The sequence below is a fragment of the Chanodichthys erythropterus genome, chromosome 15, assembly GCF_024489055.1.
Source record: "Chanodichthys erythropterus isolate Z2021 chromosome 15, ASM2448905v1, whole genome shotgun sequence".
NCBI lineage: Eukaryota > Metazoa > Chordata > Actinopteri > Cypriniformes > Xenocyprididae > Chanodichthys > Chanodichthys erythropterus.
Window position 1 is genome coordinate 22,606,010 of NC_090235.1, and position 19,114 is coordinate 22,625,123.

The following is a 19,114-nucleotide window of genomic DNA, read 5'->3' on the forward strand; positions in this document are numbered from 1 at the left end:
TTCCAAAAAAGTCTGGACAGGTAGCAATAAGAGGCTGGAAAAGTTAAATGTACATATAAGGAACAGCTGGAGGACCAATTTGCAAATTATTAGGTCAATTGGCAACATGATTGGGTATAAAAAGAGCCTCTCAGAGTGGCAGTGTCTCTCAGAAGTCAAGATGGGCAGAGGATCACCGAATTGGTGCGGCAAAAAATAGTGGAGCAATATCAGAGATTTCTCAGAGAAAAATTGCAAAGAGTTTGAAGTTATCATCATTTACAGTGCATAATATCATCTAAAGATTCAGAGAATCTGGAACAATCTCTGTGTGTAAGGGTAAAGGCCAGAAAACCATACTGGATGCCCATGATCTTCGGGCCCTCAGATGCACTGCATCACATACAGGAATGCTACTGTAATGGAAATCACAACATGGGCTCAGGAATACTTCCAGAAAACATTGTTGGTGAACACAATGCACCGTGCCATTCACCATTGCCAGCAAAAAGTCTGTAAGTCAAAAAATAAGCCATATCTAAACATGATCCAGAAGCGCAGGCGTTTTCTCTGGGCCAAGGCTCATTTAAAATGGACTGTGGCAAAGTGGAAAACTGTTCTGTGGTCAGACGAATCAAAATTTGAAGTTCTTTTTGGAAAACTGGGATGCCATGTCATCCGGACTAAAGAGGACAAGGACAACCCAAGTTGTTATCAGCGCTCAGTTCAGAAGCCTGCATCTCTGATGGTATGGGGTTGCATGAGTGCGTGTGGCATGGGCAGCATACACATCTGGAAAGGCACCATCAATGCTGAAAGGTATATCCAAGTTCTAGAACAACATATGCTCCCATCCAGACGTCGTCTCTTTCAGGGAAGACCTTGCATTTTCCAACATGACAATGCCAGACCACGTACTGCATCAATTACAACATCATGACTGCGTAGAAGAAGGATCCGGGTACTGAAATGGCCAGCCTGCAGTCCAGATCTTTCACCCATAGAAAACATTTGGCGCATCATAAAGAGGAAGATGCGACAAAGAAGACCTAAGACAGTTGAGCAACTAGAAGCCTGTATTAGACAAGAATGGGACAACATTCCTATTCCTAAACTTGAGCAACTTGTCTCCTCAGTCCCCAGACGTTTGCAGACTGTTATAAAAAGAAGACGGGATGCCACACAGTGGTAAACATGGCCTTGTCCCAACTTTTTTGAGATGTGTTGATGCCATGAAATTTAAAATCAACTTATTTTTCCCTTAAAATGATACATTTACTCAGTTTAAACATTTGATATGTCATCTATGTTGTATTCTGAATAAAATATTGAAATTTGAAACTTCCACATCATTGCATTCTGTTTTTATTCACAATTTGTACAGTGTCCCAACTTTTTTGGAATCGGGTTTGTGACTAAAAATCCTTTATGAGATTTAAATTTGACTCAGGGGGCATAAATAAATGGACCAATTTTTTTATTTTTTTTTATTACTTTTTATAAATAACTGCAATAAATTAACATTAAAATGACAGCTATAGAAACATTAAATATATCTATATTCATAAGACTACTGTAAGAAACACAAAGTGCATGAAGTTCGGCTCTTATTTAACATTCATTAGGTGCATCTGCTGAAGACCCACATGCCCTTCACCCTGCAGTCCATGCTCTCCTCTCCTTCCTGTCCATAATTAACTAATTATGTTGTAATCAATATAGTAGATTCTGATTTGGCAATGTAAATCAGATAAAGCCGATAAGAGCCGGGGAGGTCAATAGGCCCAATCCCCATCCTCGTCTCCATTACGGGATGGGGGGCACGACGGTCTTATCAGCGAGCCGGCAGGATAAGGTGATAGAAAAAGACAGGGACAGACGCCATATTTTATCTGCCAGGTGAACGAGCAGGAACACTGAGACTTTTGCAGAGGCAGGGTTGTTCTTGGTGTCACCGAACCCGATGCCGTGTGACATGGAAGCCCTTTTCAAACTCAGGCTCATCACAGACTTCAAATGCTAATTAAAGGACTGGACGGGGATGCGGTTCAGTGCTAATGAGCAGAGAGTCTCATGCCGAAGACACGTGTACACCTTCTGTCAACATCGAACTGCTACAACACAGCATATAATGGCTAACCTGATCACATTAATGTAGATTTCTGGTCATTAGTACTGTGTATCATTGAGAGAGTGCAAAAAGGTCAAACGCACAACTGATTTCTGCTTTATTAGCCACAATTATTAAAGAAATACGATGACAGAAACACCAAAAACTAACGCGCATTGATGTTCAACAGGTTTGCACACCATTAAGACTGATTGAAGATCAAAACGCTAGCAATGATGCCTGCTGCTAATATCCACAGAACCAAACAGAACGTTTTACACAGTTTCTCATCAAGCAACCAAATAAACTTCTCAAGTCTTAAGGGAGCACTTCAAGGTGCCTTTGCAAAAGGAAATGTGCCACCTGTGGTTACCATGCCAACCCACTATTATCCCTGACAGATTAACAGGGCAGTCAAAGACAAACGCATTTAGGGTGTTTTTATAGGCATGTTCACACAGCAGCAGAGTGTGGTTGTCAGTCCTGTATTTGAGTCCTTAATATCGTTGTGTTCACACACAGTTCAGTTATTTACAGAAGTGACAACCGTATTCCATAACTGAACTCACACCCGTAAATTTTTAGAACTCACAACCGCATTCTCGGAAACTCGCGCTGTGTGAACTGAACCAGTGTGGTGACAAATTGGGCCCCCCCCGAAATCGGGTCTCCATTAAGACCCTACGCAATCTCATTGGTTTAAATATTTTTATTAGGTACTCTCATTATTAGGTACATACGATAAATGCTGTTTTAACTACGTTATAATGACCATTTATGTCTGTATTAGTTAGCTTATGCACTAGCATAGCGTACTGATTTGCCTGATAGCGTAGTTTATACACGCATTTGCAATTATCCTACACATATTCACAATCATCTTTAATGTATTTATGTGTTAAATTAAGTGTTAAATGTCCAAATATTTCAGTTATAAATAAAACAAATGAATGATGTTCAATATTCAGCTACTTACATTTACATTACAACATGGCCTATTCCGATGAAAGTGACAATATCAAAAACATCCTATTTAATTAAAATAGTCAGTAATAAGATGGAAATGTGTAAAATACATGTAAAATATGACTTTCCACTTATATGGAAATAGTTGTGTTTGATTAAAGTGAATCATATTGACAATATAATTCTTGTGTGACATGAGAAAAATATAAAATGTGTTAATTTTCCTCAACAAACACACACCTCATCTCTTTATCCAACATGAGTCAATTCACAAGCTCATTTAACCGGTGCATACTGCTTGTGCTTCAGCATGCACGGTTTCTTCCTGTTTCTAATCCATATATTTATTGTGACAGAGCAATGAGAAAATGGCTTGCCCTCGGCGACAGACTGTCAACTCGAAGCTGCCTCCATTACATGATCTTCCTCTGAAGAGAGAGAGAGTGGAGAAAGCAAAAAAAATCTTCTACAGAAAGATTCCCAGAATTTTGCTCGCTTCCCATTATACCTTGAAATAAAGGCTGCCTTTCACTTGTTAGTGGAACAGTTAACAAGAACGAATGCCCTTCTGTTTTATTATGTTGAACATAAAAGAGCAGTTAAATGAGCCAAACAGTTAACATGAACTGATCTCGCATGAGACTGCATGAAACATTTGGGGTTTGAGAACTATGTGTAGTGTAATTAGATAGTCTAGCTAATATCGTTAACTAACTGCCTATTTAAATCTCATCTAAATAACATTTAAGTATTTTTTCCTATTAAAGGAATGTTCTAGGTTCAAAATGCGCATGTGGCATAATGTTGATTAGCTTATTAATTTATTTTGACTCAACCTTCGTTTTTTTTTAAATAAATAAATACAAATAAAGTAAAAATGATGCGAGGCACCTGTAATGATGTAAACGGTAATGATTTGCAAGCACTTTAATTTTATAAAAGCACTTTAATTATTCTGTTAAAATGTGTATTATTGCTGTAATATGCCGTTACATTTTCATCGTAACAAAGTTGTAAATTTGAATATAACTAATATATCACACACACAAAAAAAAAAAGGTTAGTGTATAATTTTTTTCTCATCTAGGGCTGTCAAACGATTAATCACGATTAATCGCATACAAAATAAAAGTTCGAGTTTGCCTAATATATGTAGGTGTACTGTGTGTAATTATTATGTATATATAAATACAAACACATCCATGTATATATTTGAGAAATATTTACAAGTATATGTATTTATTCATATTTTTATATAATTTATATTATATCTAAATAAATTTTTTGTACACAAATAACATATTTCTCTTAAATATATACATTAATTTGTGTGTATTTATATATACATATTATTTACAAACATTACACATATATTATGCAAACTCAAACTTTTATTTTGTATGCGAGTAATCGCGATTAATCGTTTGACAGCCCTATTCTCATCAAAATAATTTTAACACACATATTGTTTGCATTATGTGGCTAGAGTACTGAAACAGTGAGTTTTGCGACATTACACTGTTAATTTGTCATATAGTAACGAAGTTGTAAAACTTGATATGACAGAAAATTATAGTAAGTGATTTTCCCCCACACTAGAATCATGTAAACACATATCAAGATAACCTTTACAAGTTAACACAACATTTATAGATTTTGAAGCCTAAATAAAGTCGTCAGATATAAAAAGCTAACAGTAGGCTATAAACGGACTACAGCACAGTACTGTATGGTCGCGGATCAACGTCGTCACCACCAAGCGTACTCAAACTTTATTTAAAAAACAGCATTAATTAAAAACATGTTCGCTGATTATGATCTGTGCTGTGTATGAATACTTATCCACTTTTTCATGAGAATGCTGTCCGAATGTCCTGTTTATCATGATAACGTCTAAAGTCCCCGCCAAAGGAAGTAGTCCCTTTTAGCAATTTGTTAGCAACCGCCGATTTTAAGACACAGTAAAAGTTTAAAAAAAATCACAAGTGGGTTATAACTGGTGTGTTTTATGTCATAGATCAAAACATGAAAGTATTTAGAGACTTTGTTAACCACAGACCTTATTTCAGGCGATTTAGCAAAAACCCATAGACTTTACGGCGTTGGAACCGGAACTCGCTTCTGGGATTTGCCTACAAAAATGCGTCATCCCTGAGGTACTCTATAGTTATCAATGAAGCTCTTCACCAAGTACTTACACATAGACTCCTGCTTTCAAATGCTCCCGCTTTCAAATTCAAATAGTTCCGTGTGCTTTCAAATGTTGTTGTGCATTAATCTTTCTATCCAATCACAGTGGCCAATCAGAGGTGTTTACACATCTGCTCAACAACGCTCAAAGCGTCACATTTTTAAGATTTCAGTACCGATAGGTACCAAAGTTGGTACTTTTGACAACTCTAGTGCATGGCTATTAAATGTGCAAGTTCGTTTGACTCTATTAGTGCCGCAGTCCACTCCGTCTCACCCAGAAAGAGCACGGCTACGCAACACGCGCCCTTGTGTAACTGTTAGCACAGATGTTCATTCTATCTCACCCAGAAAAAGCACACAAGTTGTGAGAAATCAAGATTAACAAAAACGCGACATGAAATACGATCCATGTACCTTCTTCTCTGAGGCGAATATATATCCGTTGTGTTCGTCGTAACAAGAAATTATCGCCTTCACATCTGTCATTATGACAACAGACAAACAGCAGATATTAACTCAGTGAAGAAAGTACAAAGATACTTCTTAGGGATTTTCAGGTGTTGTGTTTTTTGTTATTCTTGATTTCTCACAACTTGTGTGCTTTTTCTGGGTGAGATAGAACAGAGTTACACAAGGGCGCATGTTGTGTAGCCGTGCACACAAGACCAATGGCCAAGGTCAGGATTTTCATTAAATAATACATTACATTTCATATCATATGTCACCCAGAACGCTTGGAATATACAACACGTGTCACATGGGATCATTCTGTAATACTTGTGTGTCTTTTTAAAAAGCTTGATGCTGGCTATTCACTGCCATTACAGTATATGGACGAGCACGGGCGGGACATTTAAAAAAAAAAAGAAAAAAGAAAGAAGGGCAGATGGCATTAGAACAACACCAGGGTGAGTAATTTATGACTTCATTTTCATTTTAGGGTGAACTATCCCTTTAAAGGAAATCATTAACACAACACAAGTAACAATTATCTTGAAAGTCCAAATTACTGAAGTACTATCTAGGTGAAAAACAAACATGCGACAGACAATGAAATCAAAGAGCTAGATGACAACTACAATTACAAATGTAACCTCAAGTGCACATTCTTTTGTCTGAGCAAATGTGAGGATGGGTTACGAGTACAAACACACAGCAGCACGCTCGAACACAACCCCACACACACACACATATGCACATTTATATGGAGGGGCTGAGCAGGCATATCTGCACAGAAAAGGGGAATTTAAATCACCTCCAGGCTTCCTCATGAAAAGAAGACAAATGACCAGGAGTGTGTGTGTGCTGCGCTAATGAGCACACGGCTATTGTTACACACAGTTGCCGATTGATTTCATATGAATCCCTCGCTCTGGCAAAGAAAGAAAGAGTGAGCGACTCCTCTCGCTTCCTATGGGGGGGAAAGTTTAGGACCTGCGGCAGCCACGGGAGGCTTGTGTTTTATTAGCGGAGCGCGCCCCGATTCGCCATTTACTTCTTTAATTACTCTGCCTTAATGAACCTTTTGTAGCGTTTGTTGTGTATCACAGTTTAACATCTTTGAATTAAAACACTGCTCAGTGATGCAGACCCAAGCAGACAGACGGGCCGATGATTATGCTTAATTGGAATTCAAATTGACAATGGCCAATCATCATAGGTGGTTCAAAAGGAAGTAACCTCTCAAAATTAATATATATATACTTTTAATTTCTCTTTCATGTGCAGTTGAATAAAGAAATAAAACGGCACATCTTCCAGCTGACTACCGAGAACAAATGACCCTATTTACACACCTCATGATGTATCACTTCTCTTGTGTTTTGTTCTCAACGCATTAGTAAATTGCTACAAATTGTGTTGGCATCTTGTTCCAGGGGAAAAAGGTTTGACAGAGGTGGCTCATAATTAAAAGTTCAACTTAAGTTCTTTTCTGATGGGATCGTGGAAAAATTAATAAAAAACAAATAACCATATAATAATGCATAGTTAAGATATATAGGTTTATCGACTTCTTAAAGAGAGGACAAATCAATTACTATAAAACTAATTCCACTTATTATTTTTATTTTTTTTAAATGAAAATTATTAAAAAATAATAATATTATTTTGCAACAATGCATTAAATGAATCAAAAGTGACAGTTAAGACTTTTATATTGTTATTAAAAAAATGACGTATCACGGTTTCCAACAATAATTTTTTTCAACAAATAATAAGAAATAATAAGAAATGTTTCTTGAGCAGCAAATCAGCATATTAAAAAAATTTCTGAAGGATCATGTGACACGACTGGAGTAATGATACTGAAAATTCAGCTTTGCATCACAGGAATAAATTACATTTTAAAATATATTAAAATAGAAAATTATTTTAAATTTGAATCATATTTTTGATAAAATAAATGAAGACTTGATGATGAGTAGAAGAGACTTTAAATAATAATAAAAAATAAATAAATAAATAAATAAATTATATATAAATATATATATATATATATATATATATATATATATATATATATATATATATATATATATATAAAAATAAATATATATATATATATATATATATATATATATATATATATAAATATATATATATATATATATATATATATTATATATATAAATAAAAATAAATATATATATAAATATAAAAATAAATATATATATATATATAAATAAAAATAAATTATATATATATATATATATATATTTTATATATATATATATATATATATATATATATATATATATATATATATATATATATATACACAGATATAAATAAATATATATATATGGCCGTGTTGAAGCTGTTCTCGGCGGGTACACGAGCACTTAACGACCGCTGACGGCCTGGAGCTCGCATTTCTGAAAACGTAAAAACATAGTAAAATATGTGCTAGGATTAAATATATGTCACATATTTAGGTCTAAACAACTACATACTTGCCTAAAAAAGTTTGTGGTATAACAAGTGTACTATTTGAAAAAATACAGTGGATTTGCTCGGGCGCCATGACAGTTGCTTCAAACGGAGTGATACAAACGGTGAAAAGATAGGAGTGCTGTTGTCACTAGTATATCGCACGGCTCTCAGCCAATCAGATTTGAGAACTGTTGTTTACAATATATATAACTTTACAAAATGTAGGACCAATGAAGTTCATAGTAATGACATGATTGCTTAATTTTATATAACAAACAAAACTGTGTTGAGTTGCCACTTGATGTTCATGGTACAATCTGCAGCAAACCACTAATTTGTAAGAACTGAGTGGATACGATCAACAGGAAGGTGGTCAAACTCTTAATTGTACTTGTGAAAGAAAGACGTGCTCTACTAACAACAACATTATGCGAGAAGTTTCGGAAGAGTTTCTGTTGCGTGAGATGACGCATCATCCCCGTACCTCCGCGGTTCCCGCAACACGCAGGCGCCGACTTCTATCTGCTTTCGGCACTGCCCTTCTGGACCCCGTCACAAAGTCCTTGATGTTATCAAAGCAATTTGGGTCTGCTTTAATCATTGGGAAAATTGAGCTGCTCGTTCCTCTCCTCCCCTCCAACTCTCTCCTCCGATCTCGGACGGAATCCAATCACTCATAAGAGAGTCTATTGATTGATGTAATCTTATTGGGATGTGAGGTGAGGGGAAAAACACGATTGATTGCTTTTGTCTGTGACACATGTTGCTCTCGGCTAGCGATGCGTATCCTCTTTCATCTACTGTTTAATCTCTAAGAGGAGTTCTTAGAGACCCCCTGGCACGCTCAGCCCCCTCCCCCCGTCGTCTCGCTGGTTTCTCGGCGCAGGGTGAAAGCCCGGTGGCTCTGTTGCTTGATCTCTTCTCATCCTTCCACTTAGAACTCTATTTCAGCCCGACGCTCCTTTTAGAGGCTGATCCGGTCAGCCGGGTTGAGGGCAGAGGCCTTCGTCTACACAGCTCGGTGATTAGTGAGATAACGCATGACAACTCCGTTTAATCAAAGGATGTTTTAATACCATAATGTACCATTCTAAATCTCCCTGGATAAAAGTGAAGAGGATATATTTAAGTTAAATTGGCTCCCGGCTGCAGTATTTTTTTTTTGCAGATTGTTATTACTGCAATCATCTTGCATTTTAAAGAGACACGGGCAATCACCAACATCACAGCAATTCTTGGAACACTTAGGCCCGATTGGAAATTTCGAGAACAGATAGCAAAGGGGCACAACAGAAAAATCACTACAGAGATTAATATCGGTTCTCATTAAATGATAATGTTGCCTTGTTGGAGAGGATCAGAACAAATTGATCGGTCCTAAAGTACAGACATTAAGCAAAAGACTGAATAAAAGCAGGATATAAGACAAATTGACACAAATGTGTAGAATTTGAGAGGTATGCCACTAAAGTAAGTGAAGAAGGTTTTACTGTACACCGTTTAAGGGAATTTAAAATGTTAAGTTAACAATATACACTACTATTTAAAAGTTTGGGGTCAGTATCTTTAAAGAAATTAATACTTTTATTCAGCAAGGGTGCGTTCAATTGACCAAAAGCGACAGTAAAGACATTTATGATGTTACAAAAGTTTTCGGCTTCAAATAAATTGCTGTTCTTTTGAACTTTCTATATTATTCATCAAAAAATGTATCATGCTTTTCACAAAAATATTAAGTAGAACAACTGTTTTCAACATTAATAATAAAAAGAAATGTTTCTTGAGAAGCAAATCAGCATATTAGAATGATTTCTGAAGGATCATGTGACACTGAAGACCGGAGAAATGATGCTGAAAATTCAGCTTTGACATCACAGGAATAAATGACATAATAAAATAATAATTAAAACACAAAAATACAAGTTATTTTGAAATTGTAATAATTTTAAGACTAAAATTATAAGACTTAAAATGATAAGACTTCTAAAACATTAAATAATCTTACCAACCACAAACGTTTAAGTGGTATTACATATTGTATATTGTGTAGAATTGTAAAATAAAAAACAACATGGCAACAAACTAGAAGTCAAAAATAGCCCACCTTCAACTCATTGTTATCCCTAGATATGGCTTGGTCATTCAATCAGTATTTATGGGATCTTTTTTGCCAATTTTATCATACCTTTAGGGAAAAAATTCGCAAGTCTGATTGCTTAGAAAAGTAATAGCACACCCTCCGTAACAAGCTGCATGATTTCAGGTATCATTCATGTCCGCAGAAATGACACTGGATGCACATTCAGTTCAAAAATATAGTGTAGAATAGTAATAATACTTGTCTTTGCAAATGCCACTAATTTCACATACCACGAGGATCTAACAAAATGTCATTCGAGGACATCTAGAACTAGATGAAAAAACCAAGTACAAAACAAGGCAACAAACAAGAAACATTGCACTACCCGATAAGCTACTGCTAAAATGCCCCTTTAATACCAAAATAAAGACAGGATTACTTCCTAAATGTTTGAACATTGTAATTAAAGCTTTTATGTTTAGGGATTAATCTGCATGGTAATTTTGACTGGCCCTTTTGTGGATTAACTTCCAGCAAGTGAGAGCAATTTCCGCAGTGACCCCACAAAAACGCATGGGTGGCAGAAACGCAAATCTCTTAAACAATACCATTGTGTTTAATAGTAACTACGGATGCTTGCGCACCAAAATGCCAACGTGTAAACCTCAAGACGCTTGAACGGTTACGTTGTCTCTTCTCAGCGCAGACCAAAAGATTGCATATTATAATTTTGATAGAGCGATAAATTGGCTAATTCTTGGATTCGAAGCGTTACTGCGTACACGAGACTCACACACTGCAAGTGTTTAGTTCTTTGGCCCTTATGGATGGTACAAACACAGCAAATTTATCACTCGGGTCCAGCGCAATTACTTGGGGAGCCACCACGTGACAGGGATCAATATGGCACAAGACGCTCGGCCATTGACTGCCGGCCATGACAAAGTGCCCCCATGGCTTTTTGTGAATCCCTTCTATTGAGGGAGCAGATTATCAGCCTTTGTGAGCCTCCTCCTTTTTGATTTACTGTTGAGGTGGGAATGGTATTATTAAGAGGCCTTTGTTTTACAAGGAGGAGAGGCAATGAATGGGCTTACGGCTGAAGCCGCAGCGACCGAGCGATGCACTGACAAAGTAACTCCTCTTTATTATCTCATTACTACACGGCTCACTCATTCATTTAGTCTCGGACTCGAAGCCAGGCCGGCTGACGGGGACACTGACTTTGAGCAGCTCCGGCTACCTGCGGGATGCAGTGCGCTTCTCTGAGTAGACAGCAGGGGGCCATGATGTGTCAGCTTTTGCACAGTAAAGCCTCAGACAGCTGACTGAGGGTCAGTTTGGTGGTTTGAACGATGCTGTTTAAGGTTAAAAAGAAACAGGTTTCGGCACAAATTAAGCACAACAGCACATGTGGCAAAGTTGCAGTTACAGTGAGGCACTTAGAATGGAAGCGAGTGGGGCAAACTTGCAAACATTAAAATACTCAGTTTCAATAGCACCTACCTTACTTTTTACCCAAAGTACATGGCTTGTGATATCAGCCACTTCCAGTTATTTTAGATGTACATAAACTGTTGCTTGATATAAAAAAAAAAAAAATCTTTGTAATCATATTATTTTAATTTATTATCATAATAATAAACACATTGGTTTGTAGAGCAAATAGTTTTACCATTTAATGCACTTTGGTATTCTTCTAGTTATTTACCTATAGCGGCTAATAAATTTCGTATATTCACAGATAATAGCTTATTTCCACATTGCAAAATAAGGCTGGCCACAAGATGTAAACAAAATGTGTGTTGAAATGATTTTAGTTTTTTCTGTGCAAAGTTATGTAACGCCATAAACACTACTGAAAAAAATGTAGAGAAAAACAGTTCAAGTAATACACAGGTTTTAACAGAATAATTAATGTTAAGTGCTTATGTGAAATTATAATCTTCACATTTCTGCTTTTAAATCCACCAAAAACTGGCCCAATTTACTTCCATTGTAAGTGCCTCACATAAACTTTTTTTTTTTTTAAATAATCAACATTATGCCAAAATGCTGTTCATTGAACTCAAAGGGATAGTTCACCCAAAAATGATCCCATGATTTACTCACCCTCAAGCCATCCTAGTTGTAAATGACTATCTTCTTTCAGACAAACACAATCAGAGATGCATTTAAACATATCCTAGCTCTTCCAAGCTTTATAACGGAAGGGAATAGGGGGCGAGATTTTGAAGCCCCCAAAAAGTGCATCCATCCATCAAAAAAATAATCCATACGACTCCAGGGGGTTAATAAAAACCTTCTGAAGTGAAGCGATGGGTTTTTGTAAGACAAATATCCATATTTAAAACTTTATTATCAATAATATCTACCTTTTAGCAGACGGCTGTACACATCGATTTGCAGCAGAAGAGTATCCCCTGACCCGACGCGTGACACAATGACGAATGCGAAAGCACAGAGGACAGAGCAAAACACCGGTCACAAATTAAAAAGAGTCTTAAAAGAGAAATTTTAAAGAGGAATGTCGATATAAGAGAAGAGGAGTTTGAGTGTGTTGCACAGCCCTATTTGTTTAAACTTACGCTACTCCTACATCATACATCGCGCTACGGGTTACTCTTGTGGCGCAAGTCGTCTTGCGCAGTATGAGTACGGTTGTCTGCCGGAAGCTAGTTATTTTAGTTTATAAAGTTTTAAAAATGGATATTTTTCCCAACGCATTGCTTCAGAAGGCCTTTATTAGTCGCCTGGAGCTGTATGGATTATTTCTATGATGGATGGATGCACTTTTTTTGGGCATCAAAATCACGCCCCCCCATTCACTACCATTATAAAGCTTTGAAAAACTGTATTCACCTGAAAGAACAAAGTCAAATACACCTAGGATGGCTTGAGGGTGAGTAAATCATGGTATAATCCCTTTAACTTTATTAAAATCTGAATATTCCTTTAAACCATTTAAAACGCCATTGATTCTGGATCTGGAAGGGAAGGTTAGCTGTTTTTGCCACAGTGTCCTATGGCACCTTGGCTCTGGACCATTTCCAAACAGTCTGCTTTGGCAGCAGTGCTGTTCACCAGCTTCTACCATGCTTTTGCTAATTAGTTAGGCACCTCTGGGCTACCAAGTCATCTAGCGAATGCACAAAGAGGGGGAGGCGTTCAATCCCAAAGACCAGCAGCACACATATACGCTGCAGTGAACTGGGTAGGATGAAAGACACTGTAGAAGCCGTAGCATAATAGATTTTAGCTGCTTGGCCACTCTTCCCACACTCTGCAGTCCTACTGCTTGGGTTTTCTGTTTTAATAGTGGTGGGGAGTGCAAACGAAAAAAAAAAAAAAGGGGTGAAGTCAGCAAAAACAAAATGCCGCCATTAAATCATCTCCCTGAATCCCATGTCAGGTCTGTAATAGGAAAGGCGCTCATCATCGGAAAGGTTACTGCTCTTCCAGAACATCCTCCTCCCCCTTCTTTCGGCACCCCGGGTTCAAACCGGAACCACTCGTCCCGCCGGATTCCTCGTACCAGACCACTGGACTGAGTATGAGGGATTGGGGTGCTCAGGTTTTGGTCATGCCAAACTGATTCTATCTCTCCGGTCCACAATAAGAGGCTCAGAGCTTTGATGGGCCCAGGCCACAGAGATGTAGCTTGTTCCCGCCACCGCCACCATCGTATAAGCACAAATGCGATTCGCTTACTAGCAGACACACTGGGCTTTTTGTTATGCAGTTAACTAGATTTCCCCATGAAAGCCTCTCCTCTCTCTCCCTTCCTCTCGCTCTTTGTAGAGCTGGGCTTGGCACGGGAAAGAGAGAAGGCTGGTGGAAATGAGGGAGAGAGACAGGAAGAGCGCATAGGTGTGAGCTGATGAGATGTGGTAAATGGGAAAACAGGGATAGAGTGAAGGAAAAACATTAGGAGAAAACAGCAGGAGAGAGAGAATATTATACTAACTGAGATGCGTTACAGCTACATCATGTTTGCCATGACAAAATAATAACTTCTAGTACTAATTAGCCAAATAGGAAAACTTATCGGCTAGTACTTAAATGCCAAAAACCCGTAAATTTATCAGTCCATGTATATCAGATTAACCCATCCCTAAATGACATTGAAAACTAAACAAGCTCTGATTGGTAAGTTTACTTGTCATTTAAAATTGGCATGCAAAGCAAATTGCAATTGTCTTGTTTTCTCCTTATTGTGATGTATATCTTAGAGAAAGAAGAAAAAATCTGAATTGGGTGATATAAACTCTCAATTGCGAGTTATACAGTCAGAATTGCGTGATATAAAGTCGCAAATGTGTGTTATAAAGTCAGAATTTCGACTTTTTCATCTCACAATTGCAAGTTTATATCTCGCAAATCTGACTATAACACGCAATTGAGAGTTTATGTCTCACAATTCGGACATTATAAAAAGCCAGAAATAAAGTCATTTTTGGGCAAATTCTTTTTTCGTCAGAATTGGACTTTATAACTCGCAATTGCGAGTTTATATCTCACAAATCTGAGAAAAGTCAGAATTGTGAGAAAAAAGTCAGAATCGCAGGATAAAAACTCGCAAATTGCGAGAAAAAAGTCAGAATTTATATCTTGCAATTTTGATTATTTCACGCAAGTTTATATCCCGCAATTCTGACTTCTCTATCTTTTTTTTTTTTTTATTCCGATCGGAAAAAAGCTTCCACAGAGATGCGCTATGGTTCAGTTGTGATCTTTGTTTGGAACTATTTTCGCTGCTGAAATAGAACAAAAACAGTCAATATTGCATCTAAAATGTAAGTGACTTAATATTAACTAAGACTTAATATAAACTGTTGTTTAAAATCATTGTCATATTTTCAATCATGATGATATTCAGGAAAACAGCACTCTTGGTCATGCAATGTTGTTTAATTGTATCATATGTTTTGTTCATTTTTAATTTTTTACCACAGTATGTTAACCGAGTTTCTTTGTGTGTGCTGCGCTCATTTATTTCGATATCTCCTCAACAGCGCAACATTGTTAACGTCAGTATATTCTACATTACTTTATATATTATCCACTATCAATCGCCACTTACACTAAATGTAGTAAAATCAGAATCATTCTGGCATTGACATTTCAATCAGATTACTTGTCTGATTGGGCAAGTAAAATTCTCTTTCACTTGCCCCTTCAAAAAAATCCACTTGACCCGGAAAAGCGTTAATGTCAAGCTCGGATTTTCCTGTCAAACTGGGCGGCACTGGTCAGAATAAGCTGCAGAGTGGACCAGAGTTGATGGCAGTGGTGGCTGGCAGAATCTACACAATCCACTAGCTGGACTAACTGAGACTCATTAATCATGACTCAATGATATGAAAAAGTCAAAAGTTTATTAAGGCTTGCACGATGCAACGCCACCGTCTTAAGACCACTCACGCAAATGGCGCATGGCAACAAAAACACTGCATATACACAGGACGCAAACACTCACGAATGCAATACCGTAATCTCAGTTCAAGTCACATTGACACATTACCTATGGAGAATATCTAAGGAATAAATTACTACGCCAGATATATACATTAAATAAATTGACGTCAAGCACAAAAATTCAAGTATTAAAACTTTTCAATTTCAAAACATTTGGAACAAAAATTGCAGCACGGCTTATGCCAGAAAAACATAAAAAGGCTCAATACTTTGCTAAACTGACATCACATGACTTAACAGGCGACCTGTAATCTAAAAGGCTCCATCTTGCAGCATTATCTGAGCAAAGCAGAAGCAGTATGTGCCCCGACAAACACTTACACACACAGTATGCTGTGAGCTAGGAAAGACAGCTGATAAAGCTCTGGCTGGAGATACAGTAGGGTCAGAGGTTAAAGGGCAGCTGAAGTCATCCAGAGACGAAAAGATGTGTATATCCCACCGAAGGAAGTGTTGTGCCTGGTGCAGTGCGAGTAAGCAGTTTGAGAGGGCATGAGGTACGAGGCTGTCCCCAATGGCATCAGGGTAAAAGACACAGGAAAGTGTCAAGAGTGAAAATTTTAGGACTGTCAATAGTGCAATACACTGCAATGTGAGGGAGGAGAGTTTGGGATAGAAGTGTTTTTCGGTATGTTAGGATTTGTTTTTGCCATTGCAAAACATAAACAGGATGACTGTCAGCCAAGCAGATGCAGGCCAAATTACCAACACAGACTACATTCACTGTAACTTCAGAGATTTAGCATTCTATGGTTCCATTATTGGGTGAATATCCTAACAAGTCTATCCCAAATTCAAAAGAAAACTGGCAAATTTAAGCAAAACAATGAAGCCAATTTATATATGCGTTTTTACACTGTGACATTATTTTTTTTTTAAGAATTTGGCACATTGTTCCTTTCAACTGTCATCAATGTAATTCAAAAAAAAGATTTATATTTTAAAGAATTCATACATCATAAAATAAAACTAATAAAAAAGTACTGTAATAAAGTAAAAAAATATTGCATCGCATTTTACAGTAATGAATGATCAAATGAGAATTATAAAAAAATATGAAATAATAAAAATTAAAGTAAAAAGAAATAAAAATGCCCAGAAGCATTACGGTAATGAAAATAGAGTTAGAAAAGGTGCTGAATTGTCATGTAAACATCAAAATATAAAAAATGGTCCTAAAACAAGCATCAATTTCTTCACATAAAATATTACTCCCTTCTTTTGTGGTGAAATATGTCTGGATATGTTTTTGTGACTTTCACCCTATCACTGATTTGATACCAAGGAAAACTACATGTTTAAATACGAATATTGAGCATATTGAGCTATATTACTCTACCACAACTAGTAAAAAATTACAATACTTAAAAAAAAAAAAAAAAAAAAAAAAAAATGACGCTACTGATTCTGATTATGTCTACCATCTAATCACTTTGAACCATAAAATTCATACAGCACAAGAAAAATAGAGCAGAGCAATAAAACAAAAGCATTAAGATCATTCACAATAAAAAGCAAGACAGAAAACACAATTAGCTTTCAGAAGCACATATGACTCAAGTCAACACAGCTGATCCGGTCTTGTGATCAGCGGTAAGCTCGGATAGAGCAGGGTGTGCGCTGTTGTAGAGCCAATGTGAAAGCAAGAGAGAAAAAGAAAGTCCATGAGGCCCAAAGAAGGCCAGATGACAGCAAATTGTTTTCAAAGATGGTGAAACGGCCCAGAATCTGGCTTAATCCACAGAGTAAAAGGCCCAAAACCACTGTTCATGTATTCCACAAAGAACGGCCCTATTGGTGGGTATGTGCCTCCAAACTGGCTAACTGAGTATTCTGTCCATATAAAGTCCGTTTAAAGTCCTTTTATTGTGTCCAATGAGGGTTGAGCTCCCCCCCTCCCCATTTTTATGTTAGTCCACATACGATAGTCTTTTCGTTCTTTCAGAAAATTTGCGCCAGACCGTCGTTTAACCATGATAAAGTCCATGGCACTGTCCACTTTGGGCAGAAGGGACGGTCAAAGGTGGCGGTCGGAGGTGGCCATCTGCGACTCCTCCCCGACCCCAACGCCGCTCTTCAAACGAGTTAATTTGCCTCTCTCTCTCTCCCTGTCTCTCTCTCATCTGTCCTTTTTCTAGGGGAGGAGGTGGTGCCCGGCTCTCACAACCTGTTCAATGCAAAGATAGAAAGAGTCAGGCCAACACACCTCACACCACAGCCGAGGCCAAACAGCAGCTAGTTTGAACCAGCCACTTTGCATGACAGTACAAAATGGGAATGGGCGATATGACCAAATCTTATTTCACGAAATTTTATTGCACAATCGAGACAGTGAAGAGAAGAAATTGGTGAATAAAGTTGTTATTTTGTTTTACGCACAAAAAGTATTCTCGTAGCTTCATAATATTAAGGTTGAACCACTGTAGTCACATGGACTATTTTAATGTGTCTTTACTACCTTTCTGGGCCTTGAAATTTGGAATGACATTGCTGTCAGCTCAGAAACGGATTTCATTAAAAATATCTTAATTTGTGTTCCGAAGATGAACGAAGGTCTTACGGGTTCGGAGCGCCATGAGGGTGAGAAATTAATGACAGAAGTTTCATTTTTGGGTGAACTAACACTTTTAAAGGATTAGTTCACTTGAGAATTAAAATTAAATTTACTCACCCCCATGTCATCCAAGATGTTTACGTCTTTCTTTCTTCAGTCGAAAAAAAAATAAAGGTTTTTGAGGAAAACATTTCAGGATTTTCTTCCATATAATGGACTTCAACAGGCTGAAGGTCCAAATTTCAGTTTCTATGCAGCTTCAAAGGGCTCTACATGATCCCAGACGAGGAATAAGGGTCTTATAAAAAAATGTATATATATATATATATATATATATATATATATATATATATATATATATATATACACACACACACACACACACACAGTATTATATATATATATACTTTTTAACCACAAATGCTCGTCTTGCACTAGCTCTTCGATGTGCCACGCATTACATAATCACGTTGGAAAGGTCACGTGTGACGTAGGTGGAATTACAGAGTAAGAGTTTACAAAGCGAACGTGCAAAATCAAACGGCCTTTTAAAAAAAAAAGGTAAAACAACGATGTCGGATGTTTTTGTAGTTGGAGAAGAAAATGAGATGTGTAATGCGTGGCACATCGCAGAGCAGTGCAAGATGAGCATTTGTGCTTAAAAAGTATATACATTTTTATTTCTTTTTAGAAAATTACCAATTGTTTCGCTAATTAAGACCCTTATTCCTCGTCTGGGATTGTGTAGAGCCCTTTGAAACTGCATTGAAACGGCAATTTGGACCTTCAACCCGTTGGTAACCGTTGCAGTCCACTATAT

The 19,114-nt window shown here is 37.1% G+C and overlaps 1 protein-coding gene across 4 annotated transcripts in view; it reads right to left on the minus strand.

The window, feature by feature from the left end:
* phf14 (PHD finger protein 14) overlaps positions 1-19,114 on the minus strand; it is a 97,726-nt gene that overhangs the window by 23,176 nt on the left and 55,436 nt on the right. For 2 of the 4 annotated variants that reach the window (XM_067412270.1, XM_067412269.1), the window contains one exon: positions 15,650-17,907. The exons of the other annotated variants lie outside the window; for them this stretch is intronic. In XM_067412270.1, coding sequence (XP_067268371.1) covers positions 17,875-17,907 — 33 coding nt within the window. In that variant the 3' untranslated portion in view covers positions 15,650-17,874. Of the gene's footprint in view, positions 1-15,649; positions 17,908-19,114 lie in introns of those variants that run through there. 4 annotated transcript variants of the gene reach the window in all.